Source organism: Camellia sinensis, chromosome 2 (assembly GCF_055761805.1).
Source record: "Camellia sinensis isolate YWXY chromosome 2, ASM5576180v1, whole genome shotgun sequence".
In the NCBI taxonomy this organism is placed as follows: Eukaryota; Viridiplantae; Streptophyta; class Magnoliopsida; order Ericales; family Theaceae; genus Camellia; species Camellia sinensis.
Genome location: NC_138962.1, coordinates 32134291 through 32144818, shown reverse-complemented (window position 1 = coordinate 32144818; position 10528 = coordinate 32134291). Strand labels below are relative to the sequence as shown.

The following is a 10528-nucleotide window of genomic DNA, read 5'->3' as shown; positions in this document are numbered from 1 at the left end:
TAAAAAATAAAAAAGATATCCTTCAAAAAGCTTTTAATTTATAATAAATAAATAGATTGTGATTTAGGAGTAGTAGAATGAGTAGAGACTTAACATTTAACATAATTTAAACAACGCAAATGTCCTTGAGTTCGAATTGCAACCTCAAGTTAGTAAGGTGAGTTTTGACCATTAACATAGCTTTGATTATTCAGGTCAGTAATATGTCCTTTTCCCCAAACCGGCCCATCCGATTAAAGCCCAAACTCATGAGGACCCTTTTAAGGCCCCAACTACAAGACTAATGGGCTAACCCATCCCATAAAATTATTTGGAGAAAGACCTCCAATTATGGGCCCATTTAATAATTGGGCCAATAAAAACAAAAACACTTATGCAAAATGACAAGATTTACGGACCAAATTTACTTTTGTTTTGTTTTTTGTGTTTTAAATTTTTTTTATTATTACTGCAACCACATGACATCCACCTAAAACCAATTCCAGCATATTGTCCCCAATGGCAATAACCCACCACATTTGAACCTTCCCCTAATAATCCAAATAAACAAACATTGGGAATTTAAAAAATGCCCTCTATGTTTATTAATTGCCACAATAAATAAAAAGAACTAATTTAAAAAAAAAAAAAAACAATGAACCATTATAAACAAATCCAAATGAGCATATTCCGTTAGTTGTATGTCTTTTCTGATGCGTTCCTAATGAAGATAAAGTGAACATAATTAAATTAGGTTATAAGTTCCATGTTATGATAGCGAACAATACCGTCCCAAACAACCACTGTAGCTGAACTGGTCTGCCATCCGAACCAGCAGAGCTGAATATCTGTCCTGTTGCCGAGGGAGCAACAGCAGCCTCCGGTGCGTCACATGTTCCGAAAGTCACATTTTCCTACACACGGTACTTAATAAGCAATGTTTAAAACTCAAAAAAATTATCTAGAGGGGGTTAGGGGCGGCTGCACCCAAAAAATTTTTAAAAATATCACATATTATAATAGAAATTTTAAAAAAACATAAAATTATAAGAGTTCGCACCCCCAAATTTTTTGTAAATAATTTTAAAATTATATAGAGTAGCCCTCCTAATTTTTTAAACTATAGAGTAGCCCCCAAAGACATAATTCTAGATCTGTCCCTTATGACAAACAAAGTTTTTTTTTGAAATCATGATATTCAAGATGTCAAACCTTGCAAAAGGAAATATTGTTGCACCCACAAACTAGATGCCCACTGGCGACATCTACAGCTTCAGGTGCTCCTCCTCCGTCACTTCTCTGCAACATTTACTTGAAGTGAGACATCATTTCTACGTCCGGTACTATTTCAAATATATCATGGTTTATGTTGCAGATGAATTTACAAAACTAACTATACCTTGTAGTAATCAACTGCAATGAAATTGGGCCATCGTTTACCAGCTGCTTCATAGCAAGTGTTCATCATGCTAATTAATGGAGCTGAATTATGCTTGCAAGCTTGGGTTACTTCTGGAGCATCGGGAAAATAGTTCATTAGGACTAGAGACCTCGTTTTTGTGTTCATAGAAGGTGATTCTGCACGGTTTGGACAAGAACCAGCTTTCATCCCACCATTACCATCTGCAATTTCAAACCACATCAAAAATGCCTCTGGTTCATTCATGTTTTTACTTTTGTTGTTTCAGTATGCACTTAAATTTCAGAAGGAATATTAAGTAAAACTCACATTGGTTTTCTACCAGGTACCTCCATTCATATGCAATCCCTTCAGAAGCCTCCTTAGAAGATTTTGAAGTAAAAACTACTAAACGCTGATTTTGCCGCACCATATCATCAACTGTTGGCCAATTTTCACCATTTTTTGGCATCCGGGATACTGGAAACCAGAATTTCCTTAGGCCAGCAGCATCAAACACCTTTGTTAGGCCCTTTGGAGATGCAACATAGTCTTCGATCATTATGGTGACGATTTCAGAAGGGTTTGCTTCCAGAAACGCTTGAATCTCTTTCAAAACGTTAATGGCAGGTTGCTGATGAAGTAGATTTTGGATAGTTAGTTATATATAAAATATCAGTAGTTAACCACATGAAGTAATCATGTTCCAAATCCAAACATATGAAAGGAGAGAACATGAAGTAGTCAATTTTAATTTCCATCCAAATGTTTCTGTAAAACAGAGAATATTCAACTGAGTTTTGGTGCTACAGTTGACTTCAGCTGCTTCATGACCATTAATTAATAACATTGAAGTAGACATATTCACTACAAATGTGGGAAAAGAAACCGAAAGGTCTGTGAGGGGTGCTTTGCTTTATCTTATTTATAATTAGGAACATAAATAAATAATTTTTAAAAATTCTGAAATGACCAACATAAACCCATTTTAAATGCTATAAGCACTAAATAAAGGCCTATTTTGGGAACAATGGTAAAAAGCCAGCTTTTTGGCTTTTTTAGCCAAAAAAGCCAGCTTTTTTACCCAAAACAACCCAGCTTTTTGCCAAAAAAGCCACCAAAAAAGTCAAAAAGCCAAAAAGTCAACTTTTTACCAACTTCCCAAAACACCCCAAAGTAATGTCAATTCCATTCCATTTATGAAAAAGTTAAAATACATACAAAAGCTGTGTAGTTGTAGCAGTTGCCGCCATAGGAGTGACATAGCCAGATATCATTTTCGAAGTCATACATATCAAGCATCAACCCTCTAACACCATTCTGCAAGAGGATCATTTTAAGATCGTTAAAATGTTGTGCCATAAATAATGAATGAGCTTCGCTAATCAATTCAAACTTTATCTTATACAAGCAGTTAGTCTCCTAACAAAATAGAAATTATAGAATAATTATTGAAATGCAAAACAATGCCCATTGTGATAATATGCCTATACTTCACCATGAAGAATAAAATGGTAGACCTTTCCTAATTATGGCCCATCCGAAAAGAAATCCACCTAATAAAGTGACCATGTTGCTAAATAATTATTTAGCGATTTTTTACTCAATGGTTGCAAGGCAGACATCATACTTTCTTGTCAGCAGGTATTACATTTACGCCCAAGTAGCTCTCTTGGAACTTGATGGTTTCACACCATTAAATATTGCAACGCATGAGACTTTGATTAATTTATTTTACTGTACTTTCCAGTTGAATTTTTCATGAGGGTGGTCCACAGCCTCAACAACAGGGGGCCCTCCACAAGTCATGGGAAAGATATTTCTTATATTATAAACCAAGCATGTTGGATATACTTTAGAAGTCAGGTTGTCTTGTTAATTAAAAACTACATGTCAAAGGAAAGAAAACCCAATATTTAATCATACCACTCCAGAACCAAACTCTCTTTCGGCACAGAGCAGCATGGAGCCAGCTTTCTTTCAACCAACTCCAACATGTAGAATTCATTATCTTTGATTTTCAATGAGGAAATGAGTTGCAAAGAATACTGGGCCACCAAATAAATAGGAAAACATAACCAAGCCAATGTATGGTTCATTGATCTACCAAAAGCAGCTTGTACAAGCAATGAGTTAAAGCACCCATCTTTATTTATTTATTTTAACTTTTTTAATGTGGTTGTGAATTAGATGCTACAAGCCATGGATCGAACTTGCTTTTTTCTTTTCTTTTTTTCCTTTACTTTTTATTTTATTTTATTTATTTCTATAAGGAATAGACTACTTTCAAATTCATATGTCAAAGTGGTTTATTAACGATTCGAACAATTTAATTGGCAATCATGTAGCAGTATAACCAAAACAAAAAGTCAAGTAAAACTATGAAAATTGCTATTCGAGTAGTTTCAATACCATACTTATAATATAGGACAATCGCAGATGGCTATAAACAAAACACTAGTCAATAACACAACCATTCATTCCTATCTGTCCAAGGACATTAATCAAAGTTTTAAAGATCGAACTGGGACCCTAGGTTGACTGGAAAACAGGGAATTGGGCCAAGAAATTGTCCGGTTGTAGTCCCAAAATGATTACAACCAAAAAAAAATTGTTTTATTTTAACTAACTGTTTGGATTGGAATCCATTCCAGTTCAGAGGAACCTGGCGGTCCAATTAATACCAATGAATAAGAAATTTAGTATTCAATTGGTCCATTCAAAATACATGTTCACTTATTCTCTTTAGCACAGACTAGGAGTTTCATAGATTTCTAAAGTGGAATATGCAGCATGAGCATCTTTAAAAAAAAAAATGGATTGAAGACAGTGAAGGCTTGCTGAATATATTTGATGCTTGTAACTTATGTGCATATACCAAGCTTTTATACATTTCAACTTGACTTACTGATAATGATTATATGTAAGTTTGTACTTAGTGAAGTTCTCTTGAATAAAAAATCATTATTATTGAACATAGTTTTTTATTTTTATTTTTATCGGCTACTATTGAACATAGTTACTCCTCTTTCTTTCTAATAGCCTAGGCTTTTATATGAGATATTAATCAACAATTTAACATGATAGGAGATCATATATTTGAGCTTCATTGTCGGGTTATAGTATTTGCATGAAAATAAAAATAATCAATAAAATTTGCAACTTGTAAGGTAGTCAACAATTTATCAATTATCACCTGAGGTGATAAAAAATTGATCAATTATCACACGCACACACAAAAATGTAATTTTATAACGGTCAAAAAGTTCAACTGAAATTTAAATTAGGAAAAAAAATAAAATCAATATGCTGATTTCACTCATTATTATTATTATTATTTTAAAGTTAAATAATTTAGTTTGACTATTCTGTTCAAGTTTAAAGTTAATGATTTTGACATATTTATCAGTCTCCTAAAGTGTATGCATAAAAAAAAATTAATACAAAATTTGAATAGAATGACCAAATTGAAACAGAATTTAAAGTACAATAATTGTTCAATTTAAAACTATAAGACTAAAGTAAAATTTGATTATAAAATTAAATTAAAATTTGAATAAAAATACAAGGGTTAAAAGTATGATTAACCCTTCTAGAATATACAATGAATTGTTACTTGCCCAAATTTTTTTTGGATAAATTACAAATATAATGAAGTTTGCTTAAAGTATAGATCGTCCCCTGTGATTTGAAAAATTACAAACAACCCCTTGTTAAAAAAAAATTTATTTAACATAATTAATTAAAAAAGTAAAATTCATAATTATTTTCCTATACAACAATAAAATTATCTAAATTATTAATTGAAACATATTTTTAATATCATTAAAAACAGTTAATTGACATGATGATTTATTAATAAAAAAGGCGATCTATTATGAAATTGAAAACCTCAGGTGGAATGTAATTTACAGAAATAATTCGTATTTTAATCAAATCTTAAGAATATATTTGTATTTTACCTTTTTCTTTTTCTTTTTCTTTTTCTTTTTTTCTAAGGAAGTCCCACACTCCAGAAAATACATTGATTTATGATCACCGAGAAAACAACAACAGAACAAAAATGTTACCCTCCTCGAAACCCTAACTTATCGGCGAAGAGAGAGAGAGTGAAGACTTACATTGAGCTGATTGGTAATGGTGTCCTGTTGGTTCTTCGGAGACAAAATCACAGCCCCCGTTTCGGACCTCTCTCCTAATCGAGCGAACGCATTGTGCGTCGTTAGCCACGAATACCGATTAAACGGCAATCCCTTCACCTAATCCAACACCAAATCAAAATTAACCATATACATATCTACACACACACACAGACACACACACATATATATATATTAGGTTTGTATTGGACCTTTGAAGTTGGAATCAATGGTTGGATTCGAGTACATCTCGGCCGAAAGTTTCCATTGGCAACGCAGGTTTCGCAATGCAGGCCTGCGTCACAGTTTCGGTCTGCGACGCATGTTTGTCCCTCCTGTTACACAGTAATTTTAATTGAGACTAGAGATAATCTAGAGAAGTTTTAATATGTTTTTGCTGATACTTGATGGAAGGAGAGTGATTATTGAGGAGGAGAACCTTGAGAGCTGAAGAGAAACCTGTTGCGATGAACAGAGTTGCAATGCAGAGATTGAGCATGAATTTGATTACCTGCAAGTAAAATTAATGGAGATTTAGGACCAGAGAGAGAAAACAAGCAAATGATGGGAGAGAAAGAGTATTACATGCCTTCATTGGTTGTGTTGAATGATTTATTTACTCAGAGAGAGAGAGAGAGAGAGTTTTGAGGTGTGAAATCTGAAAAAGCTTTAAAGTTGAATTGAAATGGAGTCTTTTGTAGCGTGAAGGAGGGATGGTGACGGATAAGCTTATGGAGTCGGAGTGAAAGATGAGTACATATATACATATAGATCGAAAATTTCAGCTTACGCGCTTTGATATATCTCTAAAATATCAATTTGAAAACAAAAATGCTACCGATTTTAAAAATTTTATCAAAAATTTAAAAATTTTATAAAAACGGAGATTTACAAGAGACTTATACCACTTATATAAAATATTTAATAAACTCTTGAATTCTTTGTCGTTACTCATTTGAAAATGAAAGTTGTTGAACTAATAAATATTTATTGTGAGTTTAAATTTAAAATTTATATTTTATTTTAAAAATATTTGGAATACATTTTTTTATTTTATTTCAGCCATCCATTAAAAAAATTATACATATTCATAATTTTTTATAGTAATTATTTTGACTAAAAAAAGTTTATAAGATTTGTATGGTACTATTCCTTTATTCTTATTTTCACCAACAATGCATTCACAAATCACTTGAATCACACACCCTTCAGTGGTATTACAAAAATATTTTATAACTAATGCCAATAGAAATGAATATATATATATATATATATATATAAGAGCCCTGCTAAATACTCTCAGTGGCGGTCGCACCCCCAGTGAGGTGGCGCGCCCCCACTGGCGGACAACCAAAAAAAAAAACAATTTTTTTTGGCCCAATCACGGGCCTCCACCTTACTGGGGGTCGACCCCCAGTAGGGGTATAAAGCATTTTTGTATATATAGAGAGATTTATGTGATTTATCTAGTGTCAATATAAAGTATTATTTGTCTGGTGGTATTATTTGTTTTTCTAATTTTTTTTTTATTGGTGGAATTATTATTGCTTTATATAGTTAAATAATGTAAAACCATGTAATGTTTTATTGATTCATGTTACATTTATTAACCAAATTCCAAATAATAACTATGGATAACTACCAAAATTTTAATATATCTAATTTCGCTAGTATGTTACTGTAATATGGAACTTTTATTGATAATTCTATGTTATTGTAATGTTAGATTTAGAAAATACACATATTTATTGGACAAATAAAGAAGAAGATAAAGCAAAATTATATCATTTTATTGAATGGATTCACTATGTTTTTCACAGGGAAGTAACTATTTCTAATTGTTGATAAAATTATTTTTTAACAAAAAAGTTAAAGAGAAAGGCATTCATTTCATAGTTACAAGCTTAATAATTATTAGGATAAATTAACTTTTAAAGTATGGCCCATTTTTTACTATGAATTCCACTAAAAAATAAAAATGATTTTATATATTGACATGTAAACTTTTTATACATAGCAACACGTGTCTTTTGTCATCCAAAGAAGTAAATTAATCCTTTGAAGCGTTTGTTTGCTTGAACATTTGGATGAGCAGCCTCCTTAAATTGATAACTTATTTCGACTCCATTGCAAGCCCACAATATTCCTTTCATAGACTCTGGTTTCCCACTTAAATAAAATAATAATTATAAATACTGACAATTTAAACAAACTTAATAAAATAAAATAAAAATTAATTATTAAATAAATTTAATTTTTTTTTATAAATAATATACATGTCTCATAAAATAAATGATTCAGATAAAGAAAAATGAAACTCGTGATCGGTCTCACGAGTCCTCATAAACATGAGAGAAGCCCACCTATTATTAAGAGTTATAAACAAACCATACAATTCAAGCTCGACTTGTATTCGGATTCTTGAAAATTCATTCAAGCTCGGTTTGTTAAATAAACAGTCAAGTTTGAACACATTTTCGAGCTCGTTAAGATTTTTAAACCAAATTTAAATAGTCAATTATTCGTTTGGCTAGATACAATAAGTTTAAGATTATATAAAATATTAAATTACTCGAATTCAACTTTATAAAAATTCGTTTAAGATCAATTCAAAAATTTAATGAATCAAGTTTGGACCAATTTTAAACTAATTAAAGTTATCAGATCAAACTTAAAAAATAAATTATTCGACTTGTTCAGTTCATTTACCACCCCAACTATTTTATTATGTATATTGCAAATTGAGGCCTGTGGATTTAGCCAGCAGCAAACAATGCATCACCCAACTAACGTAAGAAACACATAACTGAAAAGTGGGCCGAAACTTTGCACTTCACCAGAGGTGGTGGGCCCCATACTATGGACCTAACATTGTCAATGTTTTGCGCAGTTTCTCAGCGGGGGTTTTAATTTAAACTCGCCATGTAAAAGGGCTGACATGGCCCAATCAGCCCTATCCAGACCCAGTTTCTACTGGACTAGCTCAAGCTCGGCCCGAGCCCGTAACACTCTCTACAAATTGGCAGCTGGGCCATTTCAGCCTGCACTGCCATCCCGGGTCAATTAAGGTTAGTACGGATTATACATTGTTTTGAACCACATGTAAACGGATATGAATCTGCATAGTGGTAAATGGATACAAATGAAACACAAAAATTTGTGATTCAAATTTATGGTGATGTGGATTATATTTAAAACAAATTTTAATTGTATAATATATATATGTATATATATATATTTTTTTTTGTAAGAAATGCGTTCTCGTTGTTTAGACATTCAAGTTGCTGAGTTTGGTGGGTCCATATAGAATAATTTCAACTATTCATTTGATTAGGCTTAGTGTTGATGTCATTTATTAAAAAAATGAAATTTATCATAAATTTAAAAAATATACATAAATTTAATTTTAATTTTTTTTTAAATATAATTGTTAGAGCAAACTTCATTTTACCCCCCTACAGTTTAGACCATAAACGGATTACCCCTGACTTTCAAATATCACCACATAACCCCCTATGATTGATGGAGTAATGTGCACAGTTAACACCGTTAATGGCAGACATAAAAAGACCAATTTGTCCTTGTATATATATATCTAACATTACTTACCATTTTTACTTCCAACAGTCGTGCATCTGAGAAAAGGAAAGTGAAGAGAACTAGGTTGTATGATTCAACAAATTAAGATTGTTCGATTGAACAAATTAGGGTTTCAATCAAACGAAATAGTGTATAGATTTGATAAAGTAGGGCTTCGATTGTTCGATTGTCACTAATTTGGAGATTTACGAAGCAAACGAAGCCTAAAAGTTCACGAAGAATAAGTTGTAAGGTATTTTTTCGATCTTGCTTTTTATTTTGTATTTCAATCGGTTCAATTTGCTGATATATATATATATAAAATGTTAGTTGATGCACTTTTTGTTGCTATATACTGTGGTCCCGTATGTTTTGTATATTAGGGTTTGTGTGCTTCCCTTTTTCGTACCATTAGTGGTTAACTTTTTGTCATGGATACTGTGTTCGATGCAGTTGTTCATATCATGTTGCTATGGTGGCTTTGTATATATGAAGATGTTCATATACTGTGGTCCCTTATGTTTGTTTGTTTATTTGTAGTGAATGATGTCAGTGTATTATTTTGTTTGTTTGTTGTCATTGTATTTTGTGTAGAGTATGCACCGAAAAGGTAAAGTCTATCCCTAATCGTCAGTGTATTACTTTGTTTGTTTCCTTCTTCAATTAACTTTTAACTTTATGCCTGAAGAATAGGTTTTTTAATTCTATTACTTTATGCTTGTCGTATATTGTAGTCATTTGTATTGTATGACTTTATGTTTTTATATTCTATTTCTATTTTGTGTGATCTGTTTGAGGACTAGGGATTATTTATTATTTTAGTTTATGTTGGTTACATGCATGACTATATGTTTGTTTAGGGTTTAGGGTTGTGGGTTGTGATCCCAAAATGTATTGATGAAAGTTTTTTCTACTTTAGGAGTGAATGTTGAAAATGTCAGACAAATTCATAACTGTTCAAATGCACCATGGGGCCATTTTGTCTTTCATTCATGTGTTGTTTATGAGGGTGATAGAGTGAATGAAATAATTAACAGTAACCCTGACAAAATGTCTATATTTGAATTAAGAGACCTTTATTATGACCTGGTTGGTAGAAAATGAGCAAACGTAGATATGTACTATACATGGCTTGGTTATAGTTTAGATGTTGGGTTGAAAATAATTTACAGTGATACTGATGTGATGAAAATGCTTGAGGCTTATAAGGGTTTGGATTATGTAATAGTTTTTTGTAGAGAAGGGTATAGATCCTATTATGGTTTTGTCATCCAATGATGAGTTGTTGTCAGATCCTAATCGTGCAGAACATGGTGGTAATGCCATAGGTGGTGGTGACACAAAATAGGGTGGTAATGCCATAGGTTGTGGTGACATAGAACAGGGTGGTAATGCCATATATGGTGGTGACACAAACATTATTGATATAAAC

General features: G+C 31.9%; 1 protein-coding gene across 1 annotated transcript; it reads right to left on the bottom strand.

The window, feature by feature from the left end:
* Positions 1-560: 560 nt before the first annotated feature.
* LOC114260962 (PI-PLC X domain-containing protein At5g67130) lies at positions 561-6356 on the bottom strand. Its single transcript, XM_028201169.2, has 9 exons — positions 6107-6356; positions 5957-6028; positions 5730-5852; positions 5500-5637; positions 2600-2698; positions 1709-2012; positions 1379-1602; positions 1192-1278; positions 561-893 (listed from the first exon to the last, which is right to left on the bottom strand). The coding sequence occupies exons 1-9, from the start codon at positions 6110-6112 to the stop codon at positions 735-737; spliced, it is 1212 nt and encodes a 403-aa protein (XP_028056970.2). The 5' UTR covers positions 6113-6356; the 3' UTR covers positions 561-734.
* Positions 6357-10528: the final 4172 nt, after the last annotated feature.

What these genes read in the sequence shown, in the direction of transcription:
- LOC114260962 (XM_028201169.2), bottom strand. An exon ending in CCATTACCAATCAGCTCAAT is followed by an intron (nt 2,699 to 5,499) that starts GTAAGTCTTCAC and finishes ATCCTCTTGCAG; the next exon opens with AATGGTGTTAGAGGGTTGAT. An exon ending in ACAATATTTCCTTTTGCAAG is followed by an intron (nt 894 to 1,191) that starts GTTTGACATCTT and finishes TACCGTGTGTAG; the next exon opens with GAAAATGTGACTTTCGGAAC.